We start from the raw sequence: 24,802 nt of genomic DNA on the forward strand, positions 1-24,802 counted from the left end.
GTCTACTCTTGATTCAACACACTTCCACTGTAGTGTCCGAGTTGATACTCTTATTTTCTCTCGAACCATAGTAATATATATATATTTGATCAAACCCTTGAATTGTTTATTTCTCTTGAAATCTTTTCCATGTTTATTTTTAATTTTACACACGTCTTTTTTTCGGAGACCTACATCCATTATGTGGCATAGGGGTTACATCCCGTATAAAATTTAATAGTATACCACTTCTACGAATAGCTCTTAATGCCGCATCTCTTCCGAGACCGGGGCCTTTTATCATGACTTCTGCTCGTTGCATGCCTTGATCCGCTACTGTTCGAATAGCATTTCCTGCTGCGGTTTGAGCGGCAAATGGTGTACCCCTTCGTGTACCCTTGAATCCACAAGTACCGGCGGAGGACCAAGAAATAACCCGACCACGTACATCTGTAACAGTCACAATAGTATTGTTAAAACTAGCTTGAACATGAATAACTCCCTTTGGTATTTTATGAGCATGCTTACGCGAACCAATACGTCCATTTTTACGCGAACCCATTTTTGGTATAGGTTTTGCCATATTTGATTATTTCATAAAAATAAGTCCGAGATATATGGATATATCCATTTCATTCAAAAACGGATCCTTTACTTTTTTCTAACTAGTTTCTAACTAGAATTCATATTCGATTTATATATATCAATTGTATTTTTATATTAATCGACATCGAATATGAATTTTTGAAATAAAATTTCAAATTGGAAATACCAATAATAAAAAATTTCTTCTAATATTTTATAAAATATATATTCTAATATTTTTATATTCTATTTTTATAGAAAATCCTCTTTTGTGGAAATATTATCCTTGTCTTTGTTTATGTTTTGGATTGGAACAAATTACTAGAATTCGCCCTCGCCTGCGAATTAATCGACATTTTTCACAAATTTTACGGACGGAGGCCCCTATTTTCATATTTGTAATTCCTTAATAAGTTAATACCAAATCTATTTATTGGAAGAAAATAAGGTTTCCTTACATTTTGAACTTGTACCCCCCCCCAAAAAAAAGATTGTTGAAATTAAAAAACAGTCTAATTAAATTGAATTTTTTATGCTTCTTTTTTTTTTTCTACGGGCGTATACATATAAACATATAAAAAGTACGTCGAATCTTTTGAAAAACATAGCTTATAATTCAATTTTGATTATATAAAGGAATCTGAAACATACCCCTGGGAATTTATTCATTCAGGAATTAAATCCTCTTGAATCCTTTTTATTTTTTCTTTTTTTTTTTCCAATTCCAGTTTCAGTTAAACCCCCTTCGCACATTCACTAGTATATGAGGGTGGGTGATATTCTAAATCTGTGTTTTCTCTCTCTCTTTTTGACAAAAATGGATAGAAATTTCTCATCTAATTCGTATTTCAGAAAGATTACCATATATAACATAAAATTTCTCCGCCTATTTTTTCTAATCGAGCCTCTCGATCTGTCATTATACCCCTAGAAGTTGAAAGAATTACAATCCCCATGCCTCCTAAAATTTTAGGGATTCGTTGATAATTAGAATATATTCGCAGACCAGGTGTACTGATCCGTTTTAAATTTAAAAAACTTTTATATGATCCTTTCTTATTTATTCTATACCGTAGAGTTAAAACTAAATAATATTTGTCGCTTTCCCTATGTTTTCTGACGTTTTCAACAAAACCTCTCGTAAAAGTATTTCACAGTGTTTCGGTGATGTAGTAAATGGTATTGAACATTTTTTTTATTCATATAAGCATTTGTATATAGGTTATATAGAGGTGTCTTACATGATAAAAAATGATTGTGTATTTTCAATATAATAAAGCTCGTTTCATTTTTTAATTTCATGTAGAATAAATATATTAATACATAATTAATAGGAAATAGATAATATTTTTTTCTATATGAGGAATAATACAAAAGGGATATTGTATAAAATATAAATTATCATTCAATAAAACAAATATTCCATAAAGACGAATTTTTTATAATTTTTTTTTATTTTTTTCTGTAATAATCTTATTTTACTGTTCGAAATTAATCATATAATTTGTTTATTGAGAATGGGAAAAAAAAAACAAGAAAAGATATCATCTCGAAATATAAAAAAATGGAGAACTCCTAAAGTAGGCGCTTTATGAAGCCTCTCGGAATTTGATTGATTTATTTATTCCCTTTTTACATGCAGAAGAAGATCCCTTTCATTTAGAAAAAAATCAACACAAGGTTACTTTACCCCTTTTTACTTTTCATGATATATTGGCTAAGGATAAACTGAGGAAAAATAAAAAAGGAATAGCATTGAAATCCATTTTTATTGACCAATTAGAATTGCCTCCCAAGATCTATAATTGTCTCAAAAGATCCAATATTCATACATTATTAGAACTTTTGAATAATAGTCAAGAAGACCTTATGGAAATGGAACATTTTCGTGTAGAAGATGTAAAACATATATTAGACATTTTAGAAATAGAAAAGCATTTCGCATAAATTTGAAATCCATTGGCATTGGTTTTTTTTTTTCATATTTTTATTATTTATAAAAATAAAGGTGAAAATGTGTAATTTGAATCCTTAGAATAAATCCATATACTCGGAATAGGCCAAAAGATGTATCTAGGGATTAGTCGTTTCAAAATGAATTCTCCCTAGATACACAATATACATGGCATGATATTTTATTTCACAATTGAATCCATTTAATTAAAAAGTTTAAAAAAGACCTAAAATTAGAGATTTCTCAATAGGTAATGTTGCTCCAATACCCAACCAAAGGGCTACTATGGTACCAATTAAAAAGATGGTTGTTGCTACTGGACGGCGAAATGGGTTTTGGAATTTATTAACATTTTCCAAAAAGGGTACTGTTAATAATCCCATAGGTACCGAAACCATTAAAAGAACGCCTAATAACTTATTGGGCACTGTACGAAGTATTTGAAATACGGGAAAGAAATACCATTCGGGTAGTATTTCCAAAGGAGTTGCAAATGGATCCGCGGGTTCTCCAATCATTGATGGTTCTAGAACCGCTAATCCTACGTTACAGGCAATAGTACCCAGAATTACTACTGGAAAAATATATAAAAGATCATTGGGCCATGCAGGTTCTCCATAATAATTATGACCCATTCCTTTAGCCAATTTAGCTCTTAATACAGGATCATTCAAGTCAGGTTTTTTTTGTTATTAGGATAGGTGAATTCTTATAGATCCATCCTCCGAAAGAACCGGACATGATAATTTTTCATCATCCGGCTCGAGCACGAATCAAACATTTCGAATGTATCCATAGAAAAAATGCATATGTTATCCACACATATAGAAAGATTCCATGTAAGAAAATAAACCTTATTTTCTTCTCCGAAGTTACAATTATCTTATCTGCAAAAAAAAAAAATTAAGTTCTTTTATTATTAAGTAAACTTAAGTAAACGCTCAATACCCAAGTAGGCTTTCAAAGTGAATAGTGCTTTTTGGGTGATCTCAAACCTTGCAATTCTTACCCCCCCCCCAAAAAAAAAATCTTGGAACTTTTTACGTACAAAGGATTTACTTGTTACTAATATAATCTAACCCCTGTTCTTCTTTAGATCCACTTGGTTTACTCCGATAGTATCATAAATCGAGTCAATGCATAGGAAATGAATGCATTTCCATACTATTAAGTTCAGTGAAATAGAGAAAATATAATTCAGATTATCCCACATCACTTTTTTTACTGGATGTTACGGAGCCTGTTCATGCAGGATATGATCGAGTCTGATCATAGAAAAGATTCTTTACAAGTGAAACCAGCCTATCCTCTGTAGGGACGGACCTTGCGTGGTAGTTGGAATAAAGACACATTGAATTGTAAATTCAAATGTGGCAGATAAGAGAAAATCATATATCTGCGTGGCCCAATCAATAGTTCAAGTCACACACTCCCATAATCCATTTCTTCTTCGTAGAATTCCCTTCAACTATTCGTGTATGTAAAAAATAATAATAATCCAATTTTGTTAAATTGAAGGAAAATATCCAAATACATGTCTTATTCTTTTAAATAATCCATATTTGTAGCAATGAAATATATTCCTCCCCCAAATAAGAAATGATTAATTACAAATATCTATGATTCATATTTACTATAAAGGACCAGAAATGCCTTGCTTACGTATCATTGGAAAGTGCATTAACATAAATACGGCAGTAAGAAGAGGTAATACAAAAGTATGCAAACTATAAAAACGAGTCAAGGTGGATTGTCCCACACTAGAACTTCCGCGTAATAACTCTACCAAAGAGGATCCTATTACAGGAATAGCTTCGGGCACGCCTGTTACAATTTTGACTGCCCAATAACCAATTTGATCCCAAGGTAAGGAATAACCAGTTACACCAAAAGATGCGGTCAATACAGCCAAAACTACACCGGTAACCCAAGTTAATTCGCGAGGTTTTTTAAAGCCACCTGTGAGATACACGCGAAATACGTGCAGAATCATCATTAAGACCATCATACTTGCCGACCATCGATGAACTGATCGGATTAACCAACCAAAGTTAGCCTCCGTCATTATATATTGAACAGAAGCAAAAGCTTCAGTAACAGTCGGACGATAATAAAAAGTCATAGCAAATCCCGTCGCTACTTGGACTAAAAAACAAGTAAGTGTAATTCCTCCTAAACAATAAAATATGTTTACATGGGGAGGAACGTATTTACTGGTTATATCATCGACAATCGCCTGAATCTCAAGACGTTCTTCGAACCAATCATAGACTTTATTGAGATAGGTAAACTAAGGTACCCCCCCCGAGAACCGTATATGAGAATTTCATCTCGTACGGCTCAAACAAAAATACCCAAATACTGGTTGTAATGAAAACAGATATGTGTAATAGAAAGCTTGAAACTTCTTAACGGAATCCTATGATTCCAATCTTTTCGGAAGATAAGAAAAAATAGAAATCCGAAAACTATTCTTTGTGGTTATAATGCCAAAATATCAAGTCGGCTCACTCGTCTTTATTTACAGTAGGCCTCTTGAATATTCTATTATTTACTTCCATTTTTTATTTGTGTGTAATGTTCTTTTTTTTACTGCTGTTTTCTTAATTATTATTATTGATAGGAATTCTCTTGTTAGGACCATATGAATCAATTAAAAAAAACATCAGATTCGTATCATGACCACGATGATTCAAAAAAAACCTTTAATCGAAGTCCAAAAATTCCCTGAGTAAGAACTGCTGGATCATCACTTATTCAATGAATAGATAGAACAAAGAAACATTTGTCCGTTGATCAAAATAAAGATAATCGACGGAAGTTTTAAATAATTTTCATTTTTCAATTTATTCTTTCAACTCTTTGAAAAGTTTTTTTAAATCCAGTTACGAGGTCTAAATATTTAGTATGAATCATAGTTCTAATATTTTAAGAATATTTTTGATTTTCTATATTCCGTACTCCAGATACTAGAATAAATATCTGACGGGGTAAAATCATCTCTATCAAGATGACAGATCCATTTTTTTTATGTTCTGTACTATCAATAAGATCCATTATAACAAGTCACACACTCATATTCCGGAAATACAGAAACAAAGAAGTTTCACGATCAAACTACCAAATCAAAATGAAATAGGCTAACGATAAAAAACCTAAATGCTTAACCTTAGTTTTCTATTGAAAAGCTAGTTACTTGATTCTTGTGAATCTAATTCATAGAAATTCCGTCCAGTAAAATGGACGAATTATAAATCTCCAAAATAATAGATAGAAATATCGCAAATAGAGCCATTGCAACACCCATCAAAGGAGTAGTTCCCCACCCCGGAGCTACTTTACCATATTCTGAATTTAATGGTTTTAATAAATCCCCTACAATAGTTCGTCTTGGACTAGACTTAGAATTACCCTCAACAGTTTGTGTAGCCATAAATCCTATTTTATATTGATTGAGATCTGTTGACTTTGTATACCATTCCGCTGTAAATATAGGATCTATATCCTATAGATCCATTGTGGTCTTGAAATTTTGGAATTCTAAGAATTTTTAGAATTATAATGGAAACAGCAACCCTAGTTGCCATCTCTATATCTGGTTTACTTGTAAGTTTTACTGGGTATGCCTTATATACTGCTTTTGGGCAACCCTCTCAACAACTAAGAGATCCATTCGAAGAGCATGGGGACTAGTTGAAGTAATGAGCCCTTAATATAATATTGAGGGCTCATTACTTCAATTGAGATAATGAAAAGTCATCCCATGCTCTTCGAATGGATCTCTTAGTTGTTGAGAGGGTTCCCAAAGCAGTATAAGGCATACCCAGTAAAACTTACAAGTAAACCAGATATAGAGATGGCAACTAGGGTTGCTGTTTCCATTATAATTCTAAAAATTCTTAGAATTCCAAAATTTCAAGACACAATGGATCTATAGGATATAGATCCTATATTTACAGCGGAATGGTATACAAAGTCAACAGATCTCAATCAATATAAAATAGGATTTATGGCTACACAAACTGTTGAGGGTAATTCTAAGTCTAGTCCAAGACGAACTATTGTAGGGGATTTATTAAAACCATTAAATTCAGAATATGGTAAAGTAGCTCCGGGGTGGGGAACTACTCCTTTGATGGGTGTTGCAATGGCTCTATTTGCGATATTTCTATCTATTATTTTGGAGATTTATAATTCGTCCATTTTACTGGACGGAATTTCTATGAATTAGATTCACAAGAATCAAGTAACTAGCTTTTCAATAGAAAACTAAGGTTAAGCATTTAGGTTTTTTATCGTTAGCCTATTTCTTTTGATTTGGTGTATTGATCGTGAAACTTCTTTGTTTCTGTATTTCCGGAATATGAGTGTGTGACTTGTTATAATGGATCTTTATTGATAGTACAGAACAATAAAAAAATGGATCTGTCATCTTGATAGAGATGATTTTACCCCGTCAGATATTTATTCTAGTATCTGGAAGTACGGAATATAGAAAATCAAAAATATTCTTAAAATATTAGAACTATGATTCATACTAAATATTTAGACCTCGTAACTGGATTTAAAAAACTTTCTCAAAGAGTTGAAAGAATAAATTGAAAAATGAAAATTATTTAAAACTTCCGTCGATTATCTTTATTTTGATCAACGGACAAATGTTTCTTTGTTCTATCTATTCATTGAATAAGTGATGATCCAGCAGTTCTTACTCAGGGAATTTTGGACTTCGATTAAAGGTTTTTTTGAATCATCGTGGTCATGATACGAATCTGATGTTTTTTTTAATTGATTCATATGGTCCTAACAAGAAATTCCTATCAATAATAATAATTAAGAAACAGCAGTAAAAAAAGAACATTACACACAAATAAAAAATGAAGATAAATATAGAATATTCAAGAGGCCTACTGTAAATAAAGACGAGTGAGCCGACTTGATATTTTGGCATTATAACCACAAAGAATAGTTTTCGGATTTTATTTTTCTTATCTTCCGAAAAGATTGGAATCATAGGATTCCGTTAAGAAAGTTTCAAGCTTCTATTACACATATCTGTTTTCATTACAACCAGTATTTGGGTATTTTGTTTGAGCCGTACGAGATGAAAATTCTCAATATACGGTTCTCGGGGGGACTCCTTAGTTACCTATCTCAATAAAGTCTATGATTGGTTCGAAGAACGTCTTGAGAATTCAGGCGATTGTCGATGATATAACCAGTAAATACTTCCTCCCCATGTAAACATATTTATGTTAGGAAGAATTACACTTACTTGTTTTAGTCCAAAGTAGCGACGGAATTTGCTATGACTTTTTATTATCGTACCGACTGTTACTGAAGCTTTGCTTCTGTTCAATATATAATACGGAGGCTAACTTTGGTTGGTTTAATCCGACCAGTTCATCGATGGTCGGCAAGTATGATGTCTTAAGAATGATTCTGCACGTATTTCGCGTGTATCTCACAGGTGGCTTTAAAAAAACCTCGCGAATTAACTTGGGTTACGGTGTAGTTTTGGCTGTAATTGACCGCATCTTTTGTGTAACTGAGTATTCCTTACCTTGGGATCAAAATTGGATTATTGGGCAGTCAAAATTGTAACAGGGTGCCCGAAGCTATTCCTGTAATAGGAATCCTCTTTGGTAGAGTTATTACGCGGAAGTTCTAAGTGTGGGACAATCACCACTTGACTTCGTTTTTATAGTTTGCATACTTTGTATAACCTCTTCTTACTGCCATATTTATGTTAATGCACTTTCCAATGATACGTAAGCAAGCATTTGCTTCCTTATATAGTAAATATGAAATCATAGATATTTGTAATTAATCATTCTTATTTGGGGGAGGAATATATTCATTGCTAAAATAGGATTATTAAAAGAATAAGACATGTATTGGATATTTTCCTTCAATTTAACCAAAATTGGATTATTATTATTTACATACACGAATAGTGAAGGGAATTCTACGAAGAAGAAATGGATATGGATGTTGACTTGAACATTGATTGGCACGCAGATATTGATTTTCTCTTATCTGCACATTTGAATTTACAATTCAATGTGTCTTTATTCCAACTACCACGCAAGGTCCGGCCCTACAGAGGATAGGCTGGTTTCACTTGTAAAGAATCTTTTCTATGATCAGACTCGATCATATCCTGCATGAACAGGCTCCGTAACATCCAGTAAAAAAAGTGATGTGGGATAATCTGAATTATATTTTCTCTATTTCACTGAACTTAATAGTATGGAAATGCATTCATTTCCTATGCATTGACTCGATTTATGATACTATCGGAGTAAACCAAGTGGATCTAAAGAAGAACAGGGGTTAGATTATATTAGTAACAAGTAAATCCTTTGTACGTAAAAAGTTCCAAGATTTTTTTTTTGGGGGGGGGGTAAGAATTGCAAGGTTTGAGATCACCCAAAAAGCACTATTCACTTTGAAAGCCTACTTGGGTATTGAGCGTTTACTTAAGTTTACTTAATAATAAAAGAACTTAATTTTTTTTTTTTGCAGATAAGATAATTGTAACTTCGGAGAAGAAAATAAGGTTTATTTTCTTACATGGAATCTTTCTATATGTGTGGATAACATATGCATTTTTTCTATGGATACATTCGAAATGTTTGATTCGTGCTCGAGCCGGATGATGAAAAATTATCATGTCCGGTTCTTTCGGAGGATGGATCTATAAGAATTCACCTATCCTAATAACAAAAAAACCTGACTTGAATGATCCTGTATTAAGAGCTAAATTGGCTAAAGGAATGGGTCATAATTATTATGGAGAACCTGCATGGCCCAATGATCTTTTATATATTTTTCCAGTAGTAATTCTGGGTACTATTGCCTGTAACGTAGGATTAGCGGTTCTAGAACCATCAATGATTGGAGAACCCGCGGATCCATTTGCAACTCCTTTGGAAATACTACCCGAATGGTATTTCTTTCCCGTATTTCAAATACTTCGTACAGTGCCCAATAAGTTATTAGGCGTTCTTTTAATGGTTTCGGTACCTATGGGATTATTAACAGTACCCTTTTTGGAAAATGTTAATAAATTCCAAAACCCATTTCGCCGTCCAGTAGCAACAACCATCTTTTTAATTGGTACCATAGTAGCCCTTTGGTTGGGTATTGGAGCAACATTACTATTGAGAAATCTCTAATTTTAGGTCTTTTTTAAACTTTTTAATTAAATGGATTCAATTGTGAAATAAAATATCATGCCATGTATATTGTGTATCTAGGGAGAATTCATTTTGAACGACTAATCCCTAGATACATCTTTTGGCCTATTCCGAGTATATGGATTTATTCTAAGGATTCAAATTACACATTTTCACCTTTATTTTTATAAATAATAAAAATATGAAAAAAAAAAACCAATGCCAATGGATTTCAAATTTATGCGAAATGCTTTTCTATTTCTAAAATGTCTAATATATGTTTTACATCTTCTACACGAAAATGTTCATTTCCATAAGGTCTTCTTGACTATTATTCAAAAGTTCTAATAATGTATGAATATTGGATCTTTTGAGACAATTATAGATCTTGGGAGGCAATTCTAATTGGTCAATAAAAATGGATTTCAATGCTATTCTTTTTTATTTTCCTCAGTTTATCCTTAGCCAATATATCATGAAAAGTAAAAAGGGGTAAAGTAACCTTGTGTTGATTTTTTTCTAAATGAAAGGGATCTTCTTCTGCATGTAAAAAGGGAATAAATAAATCAATCAAATTCCGAGAGGCTTCATAAAGCGCTCTTTGGAGTTAAACTCCCATTTGTCCATATTTCGAGAAGAGTATCTCTTGTTTTTTTTTCCCATTCCCATAGGAATGAATACTATGATTTACATTTCGAACAGCATGAATACAGCATTATGGGAACTTCCGTCTTGAAAGTTTTTTAGTGTTTTTATACGATATCCGCGATTCCTCTCAATTTTTTAATCCAATACAAATTAATAGGTTCTGTTAGGTTGGCTATATGTTGTGTATTATCAATGATTTCCACAGAAGTGGTAAATGATGTCTTGAGCAGTTATATATCCAGGACCTTTGAAACAAATAGATGCGTCTTGAGTTCCATACAGATTTAATTTCATATTAATATTGGATGATCTAAATGAAATATATTGGATGATCTAAATGAAATAATGAAAAAAAAATAGAAAAACGAGCATGTTGATTATATTGAAAATAAGGAGCAACAATCATTTTCGTTTATCATGAGTAAGGACACCATCGCTGACATAATAACCTATATACGAAATGCTGATATGAATAGAAAAAAAATGGTTCAAATACCATTTACTAACATCACCGAAAACACTGTGAAAATACTTTTACGAGAGGGTTTTGTTGAAAACGTCAGAAAACATAGGGAAAGCGACAAATATTATTTAGTTTTAACTCTACGGTATAGAATAAATAAGAAAGGATCATATAAAAGTTTTTTAAATTTAAAACGGATCAGTACACCTGGTCTGCGAATATATTCTAATTATCAACGAATCCCTAAAATTTTAGGAGGCATGGGGATTGTAATTCTTTCAACTTCTAGGGGTATAATGACAGATCGAGAGGCTCGATTAGAAAAAATAGGCGGAGAAATTTTATGTTATATATGGTAATCTTTCTGAAATACGAATTAGATGAGAAATTTCTATCCATTTTTGTCAAAAAGAGAGAGAGAAAACACAGATTTAGAATATCACCCACCCCTCATATACTAGTGAATGTGCGAAGGGGGTTTAACTGAAACTGGAATTGGAAAAAAAAAAAGAAAAAATAAAAAGGATTCAAGAGGATTTAATTCCTGAATGAATAAATTCCCAGGGGTATGTTTCAGATTCCTTTATATAATCAAAATTGAATTATAAGCTATGTTTTTCAAAAGATTCGACGTACTTTTTATATGTTTATATGTATACGCCCGTAGAAAAAAAAAAAGAAGCATAAAAAATTCAATTTAATTAGACTGTTTTTTAATTTCAACAATCTTTTTTTTTGGGGGGGGGTACAAGTTCAAAATGTAAGGAAACCTTATTTTCTTCCAATAAATAGATTTGGTATTAACTTATTAAGGAATTACAAATATGAAAATAGGGGCCTCCGTCCGTAAAATTTGTGAAAAATGTCGATTAATTCGCAGGCGAGGGCGAATTCTAGTAATTTGTTCCAATCCAAAACATAAACAAAGACAAGGATAATATTTCCACAAAAGAGGATTTTCTATAAAAATAGAATATAAAAATATTAGAATATATATTTTATAAATATTAGAAGAAATTTTTTATTATTGGTATTTCCAATTTGAAATTTTATTTCAAAAATTCATATTCGATGTCGATTAATATAAAAATACAATTGATATATATAAATCGAATATGAATTCTAGTTAGAAACTAGTTAGAAAAAAGTAAAGGATCCGTTTTTGAATGAAATGGATATATCCATATATCTCGGACTTATTTTTATGAAATAATCAAATATGGCAAAACCTATACCAAAAATGGGTTCGCGTAAAAATGGACGTATTGGTTCGCGTAAGCATGCTCATAAAATACCAAAGGGAGTTATTCATGTTCAAGCTAGTTTTAACAATACTATTGTGACTGTTACAGATGTACGTGGTCGGGTTATTTCTTGGTCCTCCGCCGGTACTTGTGGATTCAAGGGTACACGAAGGGGTACACCATTTGCCGCTCAAACCGCAGCAGGAAATGCTATTCGAACAGTAGCGGATCAAGGCATGCAACGAGCAGAAGTCATGATAAAAGGCCCCGGTCTCGGAAGAGATGCGGCATTAAGAGCTATTCGTAGAAGTGGTATACTATTAAATTTTATACGGGATGTAACCCTATGCCACATAATGGATGTAGGTCTCCGAAAAAAAGACGTGTGTAAAATTAAAAATAAACATGGAAAAGATTTCAAGAGAAATAAACAATTCAAGGGTTTGATCAAATATATATATATTACTATGGTTCGAGAGAAAATAAGAGTATCAACTCGGACACTACAGTGGAAGTGTGTTGAATCAAGAGTAGACAGTAAACGTCTTTATTATGGACGCTTTATTCTGTCTCCACTTATGAAAGGCCAAGCCGATACAATAGGCATTGCAGTGCGAAGAGTTTTGCTAGGAGAAATAGAGGGAACATGTATTACACGTGCAAAATCGGAGAAAATACCACATGAATATTCTACCATAGTAGGTATTCAAGAATCAGTACATGAAATTTTAATGAATTTGAAAGAAATTGTATTGAGAAGTAATCTGTATGGAACTCAAGACGCATCTATTTGTTTCAAAGGTCCTGGATATATAACTGCTCAAGACATCATTTTACCACCTTCTGTGGAAATCATTGATAATACACAACATATAGCCAACCTAACAGAACCTATTAATTTGTGTATTGGATTAAAAATTGAGAGGAATCGCGGATATCGTATAAAAACACTAAAAAACTTTCAAGACGGAAGTTTTCCCATAGATGCTGTATTCATGCCTGTTCGAAATGTAAATCATAGTATTCATTCCTATGGGAATGGGAAAAAAAAACAAGAGATACTCTTTCTCGAAATATGGACAAATGGGAGTTTAACTCCTAAAGAGGCGCTTTATGAAGCCTCTCGGAATTTGATTGATTTATTTATTCCCTTTTTACATGCAGAAGAAGATCCCTTTCATTTAGAAAAAAATCAACACAAGGTTACTTTACCCCTTTTTACTTTTCATGATATATTGGCTAAGGATAAACTGAGGAAAAATAAAAAAGGAATAGCATTGAAATCCATTTTTATTGACCAATTAGAATTGCCTCCCAAGATCTATAATTGTCTCAAAAGATCCAATATTCATACATTATTAGAACTTTTGAATAATAGTCAAGAAGACCTTATGGAAATGGAACATTTTCGTGTAGAAGATGTAAAACATATATTAGACATTTTAGAAATAGAAAAGCATTTCGCATAAATTTGAAATCCATTGGCATTGGTTTTTTTTTTTCATATTTTTATTATTTATAAAAATAAAGGTGAAAATGTGTAATTTGAATCCTTAGAATAAATCCATATACTCGGAATAGGCCAAAAGATGTATCTAGGGATTAGTCGTTTCAAAATGAATTCTCCCTAGATACACAATATACATGGCATGATATTTTATTTCACAATTGAATCCATTTAATTAAAAAGTTTAAAAAAGACCTAAAATTAGAGATTTCTCAATAGGTAATGTTGCTCCAATACCCAACCAAAGGGCTACTATGGTACCAATTAAAAAGATGGTTGTTGCTACTGGACGGCGAAATGGGTTTTGGAATTTATTAACATTTTCCAAAAAGGGTACTGTTAATAATCCCATAGGTACCGAAACCATTAAAAGAACGCCTAATAACTTATTGGGCACTGTACGAAGTATTTGAAATACGGGAAAGAAATACCATTCGGGTAGTATTTCCAAAGGAGTTGCAAATGGATCCGCGGGTTCTCCAATCATTGATGGTTCTAGAACCGCTAATCCTACGTTACAGGCAATAGTACCCAGAATTACTACTGGAAAAATATATAAAAGATCATTGGGCCATGCAGGTTCTCCATAATAATTATGACCCATTCCTTTAGCCAATTTAGCTCTTAATACAGGATCATTCAAGTCAGGTTTTTTTGTTATTAGGATAGGTGAATTCTTATAGATCCATCCTCCGAAAGAACCGGACATGATAATTTTTCATCATCCGGCTCGAGCACGAATCAAACATTTCGAATGTATCCATAGAAAAAATGCATATGTTATCCACACATATAGAAAGATTCCATGTAAGAAAATAAACCTTATTTTCTTCTCCGAAGTTACAATTATCTTATCTGCAAAAAAAAAAAATTAAGTTCTTTTATTATTAAGTAAACTTAAGTAAACGCTCAATACCCAAGTAGGCTTTCAAAGTGAATAGTGCTTTTTGGGTGATCTCAAACCTTGCAATTCTTACCCCCCCCCCAAAAAAAAAATCTTGGAACTTTTTACGTACAAAGGATTTACTTGTTACTAATATAATCTAACCCCTGTTCTTCTTTAGATCCACTTGGTTTACTCCGATAGTATCATAAATCGAGTCAATGCATAGGAAATGAATGCATTTCCATACTATTAAGTTCAGTGAAATAGAGAAAATATAATTCAGATTATCCCACATCACTTTTTTTACTGGATGTTACGGAGCCTGTTCATGCAGGATATGATCGAGTCTGATCATAGAAAAGATTCTTTACAAGTGAAACCAGCCTATCCTCTGTAGGGACGGACCTTGCGTGGTAGTTGGAATAAAGACACATTGAATTGTAAATTCAAATGTGGCAGATAAGAGAAAATCATATATCTGCGTGGCCCAATCAATAGTTCAAGTCACACACTCCCATAATCCATTTCTTCTTCGTAGAATTCCCTTCAACTATTCGTGTATGTAAAAAATAATAATAATCCAATTTTGTTAAATTGAAGGAAAATATCCAAATACATGTCTTATTCTTTTAAATAATCCATATTTGTAGCAATGAAATATATTCCTCCCCCAAATAAGAAATGATTAATTACAAATATCTATGATTCATATTTACTATAAAGGACCAGAAATGCCTTGCTTACGTATCATTGGAAAGTGCATTAACATAAATACGGCAGTAAGAAGAGGTAATACAAAAGTATGCAAACTATAAAAACGAGTCAAGGTGGATTGTCCCACACTAGAACTTCCGCGTAATAACTCTACCAAAGAGGATCCTATTACAGGAATAGCTTCGGGCACGCCTGTTACAATTTTGACTGCCCAATAACCAATTTGATCCCAAGGTAAGGAATAACCAGTTACACCAAAAGATGCGGTCAATACAGCCAAAACTACACCGGTAACCCAAGTTAATTCGCGAGGTTTTTTAAAGCCACCTGTGAGATACACGCGAAATACGTGCAGAATCATCATTAAGACCATCATACTTGCCGACCATCGATGAACTGATCGGATTAACCAACCAAAGTTAGCCTCCGTCATTATATATTGAACAGAAGCAAAAGCTTCAGTAACAGTCGGACGATAATAAAAAGTCATAGCAAATCCCGTCGCTACTTGGACTAAAAAACAAGTAAGTGTAATTCCTCCTAAACAATAAAATATGTTTACATGGGGAGGAACGTATTTACTGGTTATATCATCGACAATCGCCTGAATCTCAAGACGTTCTTCGAACCAATCATAGACTTTATTGAGATAGGTAAACTAAGGTACCCCCCCCGAGAACCGTATATGAGAATTTCATCTCGTACGGCTCAAACAAAAATACCCAAATACTGGTTGTAATGAAAACAGATATGTGTAATAGAAAGCTTGAAACTTCTTAACGGAATCCTATGATTCCAATCTTTTCGGAAGATAAGAAAAAATAGAAATCCGAAAACTATTCTTTGTGGTTATAATGCCAAAATATCAAGTCGGCTCACTCGTCTTTATTTACAGTAGGCCTCTTGAATATTCTATTATTTACTTCCATTTTTTATTTGTGTGTAATGTTCTTTTTTTTACTGCTGTTTTCTTAATTATTATTATTGATAGGAATTCTCTTGTTAGGACCATATGAATCAATTAAAAAAAACATCAGATTCGTATCATGACCACGATGATTCAAAAAAAACCTTTAATCGAAGTCCAAAAATTCCCTGAGTAAGAACTGCTGGATCATCACTTATTCAATGAATAGATAGAACAAAGAAACATTTGTCCGTTGATCAAAATAAAGATAATCGACGGAAGTTTTAAATAATTTTCATTTTTCAATTTATTCTTTCAACTCTTTGAAAAGTTTTTTTAAATCCAGTTACGAGGTCTAAATATTTAGTATGAATCATAGTTCTAATATTTTAAGAATATTTTTGATTTTCTATATTCCGTACTCCAGATACTAGAATAAATATCTGACGGGGTAAAATCATCTCTATCAAGATGACAGATCCATTTTTTTTATGTTCTGTACTATCAATAAGATCCATTATAACAAGTCACACACTCATATTCCGGAAATACAGAAACAAAGAAGTTTCACGATCAAACTACCAAATCAAAATGAAATAGGCTAACGATAAAAAACCTAAATGCTTAACCTTAGTTTTCTATTGAAAAGCTAGTTACTTGATTCTTGTGAATCTAATTCATAGAAATTCCGTCCAGTAAAATGGACGAATTATAAATCTCCAAAATAATAGATAGAAATATCGCAAATAGAGCCATTGCAACACCCATCAAAGGAGTAGTTCCCCACCCCGGAGCTACTTTACCATATTCTGAATTTAATGGTTTTAATAAATCCCCTACAATAGTTCGTCTTGGACTAGACTTAGAATTACCCTCAACAGTTTGTGTAGCCATAAATCCTATTTTATATTGATTGAGATCTGTTGACTTTGTATACCATTCCGCTGTAAATATAGGATCTATATCCTATAGATCCATTGTGGTCTTGAAATTTTGGAATTCTAAGAATTTTTAGAATTATAATGGAAACAGCAACCCTAGTTGCCATCTCTATATCTGGTTTATTGTAAGTTTTACTGGGTATGCCTTATATACTGCTTTTGGGCAACCCTCTCAACAACTAAGAGATCCATTCGAAATGAGCATGGGGACTAGTTTGAAGTAAATGAGCCCACCAATTATTATATATTAAGGGCTCATTACTTTCAACTAGTCCCCATGCTCTTCGAATGGATCTCTTAGTTGTTGAGAGGGTTGCCCAAAAGCAGTATTATAAGGCATACCCAGTAAAACTTACAAGTAAACCAGATATAGAGATGGCAACTAGGGTTGCTGTTTCCATTATAATTCTAAAAAATTCTTAGAATTCCAAAATTTCAAGACCACAATGGATCTATAGGATATAGATCCTATATTTACAGCGGAATGGTATACAAAGTCAACAGATCTCAATCAATATAAATAGGATTATGGCTACACAAACTGTTGAGGGTAATTCTAAGTCTAGTCCAAGACGAACTATTGTAGGGGATTTATTAAAACCATTAAATTCAGAATATGGTAAAGTAGCTCCGGGGTGGGAACTACTCCTTTGATGGGTGTTGCAATGGCTCTATTTGCGATATTTCTATCTATTATTTTGGAGATTTATAATTCGTCCATTTTACTGGACGGAATTTCTATGAATTAGATTCACAAGAATCAAGTAACTAGCTTTTCAATAGAAAACTAAGGTTAAGCATTTAGGTTTTTTATCGTTAGCCTATTTCATTTTGATTTGGTAGTTTGATCGTGAAACTTCTTTGTTTCTGTATTTCCGGAATATGAGTGTGTGACTTGTTATAATGGATCTTATTGATAGTACAGAACATAAAAAAAATGGATCTGTCATCTTGATAGAGATGATTTTACCCCGTCAGATATTTATTCTAGTATCTGGAGTACGGAATATAGAAAATCAAAAATATTCTTAAAATATTAGAACTATGATTCATACTAAATATTTAGACCTCGTAACTGGATTTAAAAAAACTTTTCAAAGAGTTGAAAGAATAAATTGAAAAATGAAAATTATTTAAAACTTCCGTCGATTATCTTTATTTTGATCAACGGACAAATGTTTCTTTGTTCTATCTATTCATTGAATAAGTGATGATCCAGCAGTTCTTACTCAGGGAATTTTTGGACTTCGATTAAAGGTTTTTTTTGAATCATCGTGGTCATGATACGAATCTGATGTTTTTTTTAATTGATTCATATGGTCCTAACAAGAGAATTCCTATCAATAATAATAATTAAGAAAACAGCAGTAAAAAAAAGAACATTACACACAAATAAAAAATGGAAGTAAATAATAGAATATTCAAGAGGCCTACTGTAAATAAAGACGAGTGAGCCGACTTGATATTTTGGCATTATAACCACAAAGAATAGTTTTCGGATTTCTATTTTTTCTTATCTTCCGAAAAGATTGGAATCATAGGATTCCGTTAAGAAGTTTCAAGCTTTCTATTACACATATCTGTTTTCATTACAACCAGTATTTGGGTATTTTTGTTTGAGCCGTACGAGATGAAATTCTCATATACGGTTCTCGGGGGGGTACCTTAGTTTACCTATCTCAATAAAGTCTATGATTGGTTCGAAGAACGTCTTGAGATTCAGGCGATTGTCGATGATATAACCAGTAAATACGTTCCTCCCCATGTAAACATATTTTATTGTTTAGGAGGAATTACACTTACTTGTTTTTTAGTCCAAGTAGCGACGGGATTTGCTATGACTTTTTATTATCGTCCGACTGTTACTGAAGCTTTTGCTTCTGTTCAATATATAATGACGGAGGCTAACTTTGGTTGGTTAATCCGATCAGTTCATCGATGGTCGGCAAGTATGATGGTCTTAATGATGATTCTGCACGTATTTCGCGTGTATCTCACAGGTGGCTTTAAAAAACCTCGCGAATTAACTTGGGTTACCGGTGTAGTTTTGGCTGTATTGACCGCATCTTTTGGTGTAACTGGTTATTCCTTACCTTGGGATCAAATTGGTTATTGGGCAGTCAAAATTGTAACAGGCGTGCCCGAAGCTATTCCTGTAATAGGATCCTCTTTGGTAGAGTTATTACGCGGAAGTTCTAGTGTGGGACAATCCACCTTGACTCGTTTTTATAGTTTGCATACTTTTGTATTACCTCTTCTTACTGCCGTATTTATGTTAATGCACTTTCCAATGATACGTAAGCAAGGCATTTCTGGTCCTTTATAGTAAATATGAATCATAGATATTTGTAATTAATCATTTCTTATTTGGGGGAGGAATATATTTCATTGCTACAAATATGGATTATTTAAAAGAATAAGACATGTATTTGGATATTTTCCTTCAATTTAACAAAATTGGATTATTATTATTTTTTACATACACGAATAGTTGAAGGGAATTCTACGAAGAAGAAATGGATTATGGGAGTGTGTGACTTGAACTATTGATTGGGCCACGCAGATATATGATTTTCTCTTATCTGCCACATTTGAATTTACAATTCAATGTGTCTTTATTCCAACTACCACGCAAGGTCCGTCCCTACAGAGGATAGGCTGGTTTCACTTGTAAAGAATCTTTTCTATGATCAGACTCGATCATATCCTGCATGAACAGGCTCCGTAACATCCAGTAAAAAAAGTGATGTGGGATAATCTGAATTATATTTTCTCTATTTCACTGAACTTAATAGTATGGAAATGCATTCATTTCCTATGCATTGACTCGATTTATGATACTATCGGAGTAAACCAAGTGGATCTAAAGAAGAACAGGGGTTAGATTATATTAGTAACAAGTAAATCCTTTGTACGTAAAAAGTTCCAAGATTTTTTTTTTGGGGGGGGGTAAGAATTGCAAGGTTTGAGATCACCCAAAAAGCACTATTCACTTTGAAAGCCTACTTGGGTATTGAGCGTTTACTTAAGTTTACTTAATAATAAAAGAACTTAATTTTTTTTTTTTGCAGATAAGATAATTGTAACTTCGGAGAAGAAAATAAGGTTTATTTTCTTACATGGAATCTTTCTATATGTGTGGATAACATATGCATTTTTTCTATGGATACATTCGAAATGTTTGATTCGTGCTCGAGCCGGATGATGAAAAATTATCATGTCCGGTTCTTTCGGAGGATGGATCTATAAGAATTCACCTATCCTAATAACAAAAAAACCTGACTTGAATGATCCTGTATTAAGAGCTAAATTGGCTAAAGGAATGGGTCATAATTATTATGGAGAACCTGCATGGCCCAATGATCTTTTATATATTTTTCCAGTAGTAATTCTGGGTACTATTGCCTGTAACGTAGGATTAGCGGTTCTAGAACCATCAATGATTGGAGAACCCGCGGATCCATTTGCAACTCCTTTGGAAATACTACCCGAATGGTATTTCTTTCCCGTATTTCAAATACTTCGTACAGTGCCCAATAAGTTATTAGGCGTTCTTTTAATGGTTTCGGTACCTATGGGATTATTAACAGTACCCTTTTTGGAAAATGTTAATAAATTCCAAAACCCATTTCGCCGTCCAGTAGCAACAACCATCTTTTTAATTGGTACCATAGTAGCCCTTTGGTTGGGTATTGGAGCAACATTACCTATTGAGAAATCTCTAATTTTAGGTCTTTTTTAAACTTTTTAATTAAATGGATTCAATTGTGAAATAAAATATCATGCCATGTATATTGTGTATCTAGGGAGAATTCATTTTGAAACGACTAATCCCTAGATACATCTTTTGGCCTATTCCGAGTATATGGATTTATTCTAAGGATTCAAATTACACATTTTCACCTTTATTTTTATAAATAATAAAAATATGAAAAAAAAAAACCAATGCCAATGGATTTCAAATTTATGCGAAATGCTTTTCTATTTCTAAAATGTCTAATATATGTTTTACATCTTCTACACGAAAATGTTCCATTTCCATAAGGTCTTCTTGACTATTATTCAAAAGTTCTAATAATGTATGAATATTGGATCTTTTGAGACAATTATAGATCTTGGGAGGCAATTCTAATTGGTCAATAAAAATGGATTTCAATGCTATTCCTTTTTTATTTTTCCTCAGTTTATCCTTAGCCAATATATCATGAAAAGTAAAAAGGGGTAAAGTAACCTTGTGTTGATTTTTTTCTAAATGAAAGGGATCTTCTTCTGCATGTAAAAAGGGAATAAATAAATCAATCAAATTCCGAGAGGCTTCATAAAGCGCCTCTTTAGGAGTTAAACTCCCATTTGTCCATATTTCGAGAAAGAGTATCTCTTGTTTTTTTTTCCCATTCCCATAGGAATGAATACTATGATTTACATTTCGAACAGGCATGAATACAGCATCTATGGGAAAACTTCCGTCTTGAAAGTTTTTTAGTGTTTTTATACGATATCCGCGATTCCTCTCAATTTTTAATCCAATACACAAATTAATAGGTTCTGTTAGGTTGGCTATATGTTGTGTATTATCAATGATTTCCACAGAAGGTGGTAAAATGATGTCTTGAGCAGTTATATATCCAGGACCTTTGAAACAAATAGATGCGTCTTGAGTTCCATACAGATTACTTCTCAATACAATTTCTTTCAAATTCATTAAAATTTCATGTACTGATTCTTGAATACCTACTATGGTAGAATATTCATGTGGTATTTTCTCCGATTTTGCACGTGTAATACATGTTCCCTCTATTTCTCCTAGCAAAACTCTTCGCACTGCAATGCCTATTGTATCGGCTTGGCCTTTCATAAGTGGAGACAGAATAAAGCGTCCATAATAAAGACGTTTACTGTCTACTCTTGATTCAACACACTTCCACTGTAGTGTCCGAGTTGATACTCTTATTTTCTCTCGAACCATAGTAATATATATATATTTGATCAAACCCTTGAATTGTTTATTTCTCTTGAAATCTTTTCCATGTTTATTTTTAATTTTACACACGTCTTTTTTTCGGAGACCTACATCCATTATGTGGCATAGGGGTTACATCCCGTATAAAATTTAATAGTATACCACTTCTACGAATAGCTCTTAATGCCGCATCTCTTCCGAGACCGGGGCCTTTTATCATGACTTCTGCTCGTTGCATGCCTTGATCCGCTACTGTTCGAATAGCATTTCCTGCTGCGGTTTGAGCGGCAAATGGTGTACCCCTTCGTGTACCCTTGAATCCACAAGTACCGGCGGAGGACCAAGAAATAACCCGACCACGTACATCTGTAACAGTCACAATAGTATTGTTAAAACTAGCTTGAACATGAATAACTCCCTTTGGTATTTTATGAGCATGCTTACGCGAACCAATACGTCCATTTTTACGCGAACCCATTTTTGGTATAGGTTTTGCCATATTTGATTATTTCATAAAAATAAGTCCGAGATATATGGATATATCCATTTCATTCAAAAACGGATCCTTTACTTTTTTCTAACTAGTTTCTAACTAGAATTCATATTCGATTTATATATATCAATTGTATTTTTATATTAATCGACATCGAATATGAATTTTTGAAATAAAATTTCAAATTGGAAATACCAATAATAAAAAATTTCTTCTAATATTTTATAAAATATATATTCTAATATTTTTATATTCTATTTTTATAGAAAATCCTCTTTTGTGGAAATATTATCCTTGTCTTTGTTTATGTTTTGGATTGGAACAAATTACTAGAATTCGCCCTCGCCTGCGAATTAATCGACATTTTTCACAAATTTTACGGACGGAGGCCCCTATTTTCATATTTGTAATTCCTTAATAAGTTAATACCAAATCTATTTATTGGAAGAAAATAAGGTTTCCTTACATTTTGAACTTGTACCCCCCCCCCAAAAAAAAAGATTGTTGAAATTAAAAAACAGTCTAATTAAATTGAATTTTTTATGCTTCTTTTTTTTTTTCTACGGGCGTATACATATAAACATATAAAAAGTACGTCGAATCTTTTGAAAAACATAGCTTATAATTCAATTTTGATTATATAAAGGAATCTGAAACATACCCCTGGGAATTTATTCATTCAGGAATTAAATCCTCTTGAATCCTTTTTATTTTTTCTTTTTTTTTTTCCAATTCCAGTTTCAGTTAAACCCCCTTCGCACATTCACTAGTATATGAGGGGTGGGTGATATTCTAAATCTGTGTTTTCTCTCTCTCTTTTTGACAAAAATGGATAGAAATTTCTCATCTAATTCGTATTTCAGAAAGATTACCATATATAACATAAAATTTCTCCGCCTATTTTTTCTAATCGAGCCTCTCGATCTGTCATTATACCCCTAGAAGTTGAAAGAATTACAATCCCCATGCCTCCTAAAATTTTAGGGATTCGTTGATAATTAGAATATATTCGCAGACCAGGTGTACTGATCCGTTTTAAATTTAAAAAACTTTTATATGATCCTTTCTTATTTATTCTATACCGTAGAGTTAAAACTAAATAATATTTGTCGCTTTCCCTATGTTTTCTGACGTTTTCAACAAAACCCTCTCGTAAAAGTATTTTCACAGTGTTTTCGGTGATGTTAGTAAATGGTATTTGAACCATTTTTTTTCTATTCATATCAGCATTTCGTATATAGGTTATTATGTCAGCGATGGTGTCCTTACTCATGATAAACGAAAATGATTGTTGCTCCTTATTTTCAATATAATCAACATGCTCGTTTTTCTATTTTTTTTTCATTATTTCATTTAGATCATCCAATATATTTCATTTAGATCATCCAATATTAATATGAAATAGATAATAATTGTTATTTCTAATACTTAGAATAATTACTACAAAAGGGATATGTGTGAGATATAATATATTAATTAATCCATTTTCATTACAAAACAAATATATCCATATCACGGTTTTGCCTTATAATTTTATAATACCTCGGGTGCTAATGAAACTATTTTAGTGAAATTTAACTGTCTCAATTCCCGTGCGATTGCACAAAAGATTCGAGTTCCTTTTGGATTTCCTTCTTGATCAATGACAACTGCAGCATTATCATCATACTGAATTAGTATACCGTTGCTACGTTTGAGTTCTTTACAAGTACGTACAATTACAGCTCTGATCACTTCTGATCTTTCTAAGGTCATATTTGGTACTGCTTCCTTGATTACAGCAACAACAATGTCACCAATATAAGCATATCGTCGATTACTAGCTCCTAGGATTCGAATACACATCAATTCGCGGGCTCCGCTGTTATCAGCTACATTCAAATAGGTTTGAGGTTGAATCATATCATTTTTTTGTTCTTTCAGTCCAAAGATTGAAGTAAAAAAAAATATTCTGTGTTCAAAAATAAGGAACTTACAATTGCATTTTTATGTTTTCATCCTAAAGCCCTCTTTCCTTTGGTTTTCATTATTATCCTGAAATAATGAATTGAGTTCGTATAGGCATTTTTGAGGCTGCTAAAGAAATAGCCTTTCTGGCTATATTTTCTGATATCCCACCCATCTCATAAAGTATTTTCCCAGGTTTAACGACAGATACCCAATATTCGGGAGATCCTTTTCCCGAACCCATACGCGTTTCGGTGGGTCTTACTGTAACTGGTTTGTCTGGAAATATGCGTACCCATATTTGTCCACCTCGTCGGACATTTCGTGACATTGCTCGCCGTCCCGCTTCTATTTGTCTAGACGTGATCCAAGCGGGCTCAAGTGCCTGAAGAG

General features: G+C 32.7%; 4 protein-coding genes and 3 pseudogenes across 4 annotated transcripts in view; 3 read left to right on the forward strand and 4 right to left on the reverse strand.

The window, feature by feature from the left end:
* Positions 1 to 2,733: 2,733 nt before the first annotated feature.
* LOC113852946 (cytochrome b-like) lies at positions 2,734 to 5,991 on the reverse strand. Its single transcript, XM_027483365.1, has 3 exons — positions 5,753 to 5,991; positions 4,166 to 4,810; positions 2,734 to 3,197 (listed from the first exon to the last, which is right to left on the reverse strand). Exons 1-3 carry the CDS (start codon positions 5,949 to 5,951, stop codon positions 2,734 to 2,736), a joined length of 1,308 nt encoding a protein of 435 aa, XP_027339166.1. The 5' UTR covers positions 5,952 to 5,991.
* Positions 5,992 to 6,527: 536 nt separating this feature from the next.
* Positions 6,528 to 8,348, forward strand: LOC113851934 (annotated as a pseudogene).
* A 3,660-nt stretch (positions 8,349 to 12,008) lies between these two features.
* Positions 12,009 to 13,523, forward strand: LOC113852971 (annotated as a pseudogene).
* A 222-nt stretch (positions 13,524 to 13,745) lies between these two features.
* Positions 13,746 to 16,962, reverse strand: LOC113852944 (cytochrome b-like). Its single transcript, XM_027483350.1, has 3 exons — positions 16,764 to 16,962; positions 15,177 to 15,821; positions 13,746 to 14,209 (listed from the first exon to the last, which is right to left on the reverse strand). The coding sequence occupies exons 1-3, from the start codon at positions 16,960 to 16,962 to the stop codon at positions 13,746 to 13,748; spliced, it is 1,308 nt and encodes a 435-aa protein (XP_027339151.1).
* Positions 16,963 to 17,537: 575 nt separating this feature from the next.
* Positions 17,538 to 20,751, forward strand: LOC113852934 (annotated as a pseudogene).
* On the reverse strand, positions 20,706 to 22,489 carry LOC113852952 (DNA-directed RNA polymerase subunit alpha-like). Its single transcript, XM_027483374.1, has 3 exons — positions 22,058 to 22,489; positions 21,354 to 21,933; positions 20,706 to 21,278 (listed from the first exon to the last, which is right to left on the reverse strand). The coding sequence occupies exons 1-3, from the start codon at positions 22,466 to 22,468 to the stop codon at positions 20,974 to 20,976; spliced, it is 1,296 nt and encodes a 431-aa protein (XP_027339175.1). The 5' UTR covers positions 22,469 to 22,489; the 3' UTR covers positions 20,706 to 20,973.
* Positions 22,490 to 22,738: 249 nt separating this feature from the next.
* LOC113853026 (30S ribosomal protein S3-like) overlaps positions 22,739 to 24,802 on the reverse strand; it is a 3,893-nt gene continuing 1,829 nt past the window's right edge. The window contains exons 2-3 of the mRNA XM_027483460.1: positions 24,581 to 24,794; positions 22,739 to 24,333 (exon numbers count right to left, since the gene is read on the reverse strand). Coding sequence (XP_027339261.1) covers positions 23,996 to 24,333; positions 24,581 to 24,794 — 552 coding nt within the window. The 3' untranslated portion in view covers positions 22,739 to 23,995. The remainder of the gene's footprint in view (positions 24,334 to 24,580; positions 24,795 to 24,802) is intronic.

This window comes from Abrus precatorius, unplaced genomic scaffold, assembly GCF_003935025.1.
Source record: "Abrus precatorius isolate BTA unplaced genomic scaffold, Abrus_2018 Scaffold0, whole genome shotgun sequence".
Classification (NCBI taxonomy): domain Eukaryota; kingdom Viridiplantae; phylum Streptophyta; class Magnoliopsida; order Fabales; family Fabaceae; genus Abrus; species Abrus precatorius.

What these genes read in the sequence shown, in the direction of transcription:
- LOC113852944 (XM_027483350.1), bottom strand. Translation starts at nt 16,962, where the DNA reads ATGGCTACACAAACTGTTGAGGGTAATTCTAAGTCTAGTCCAAGACGA. An exon ending in TTATAATTCGTCCATTTTAC is followed by an intron (nt 15,822 to 16,763) that starts TGGACGGAATTT and finishes GGGGGGTACCTT; the next exon opens with AGTTTACCTATCTCAATAAA. An exon ending in GATACGTAAGCAAGGCATTT is followed by an intron (nt 14,210 to 15,176) that starts CTGGTCCTTTAT and finishes TAACAAAAAAAC; the next exon opens with CTGACTTGAATGATCCTGTA.
- LOC113852946 (XM_027483365.1), bottom strand. Translation starts at nt 5,951, where the DNA reads ATGGCTACACAAACTGTTGAGGGTAATTCTAAGTCTAGTCCAAGACGA. An exon ending in TTATAATTCGTCCATTTTAC is followed by an intron (nt 4,811 to 5,752) that starts TGGACGGAATTT and finishes GGGGGGTACCTT; the next exon opens with AGTTTACCTATCTCAATAAA. An exon ending in GATACGTAAGCAAGGCATTT is followed by an intron (nt 3,198 to 4,165) that starts CTGGTCCTTTAT and finishes AACAAAAAAAAC; the next exon opens with CTGACTTGAATGATCCTGTA.
- LOC113852952 (XM_027483374.1), bottom strand. Translation starts at nt 22,468, where the DNA reads ATGGCAAAACCTATACCAAAAATGGGTTCGCGTAAAAATGGACGTATT. An exon ending in GGTCTCCGAAAAAAAGACGT is followed by an intron (nt 21,934 to 22,057) that starts GTGTAAAATTAA and finishes CGGACACTACAG; the next exon opens with TGGAAGTGTGTTGAATCAAG. An exon ending in CGAAATATGGACAAATGGGA is followed by an intron (nt 21,279 to 21,353) that starts GTTTAACTCCTA and finishes TTTTACATGCAG; the next exon opens with AAGAAGATCCCTTTCATTTA.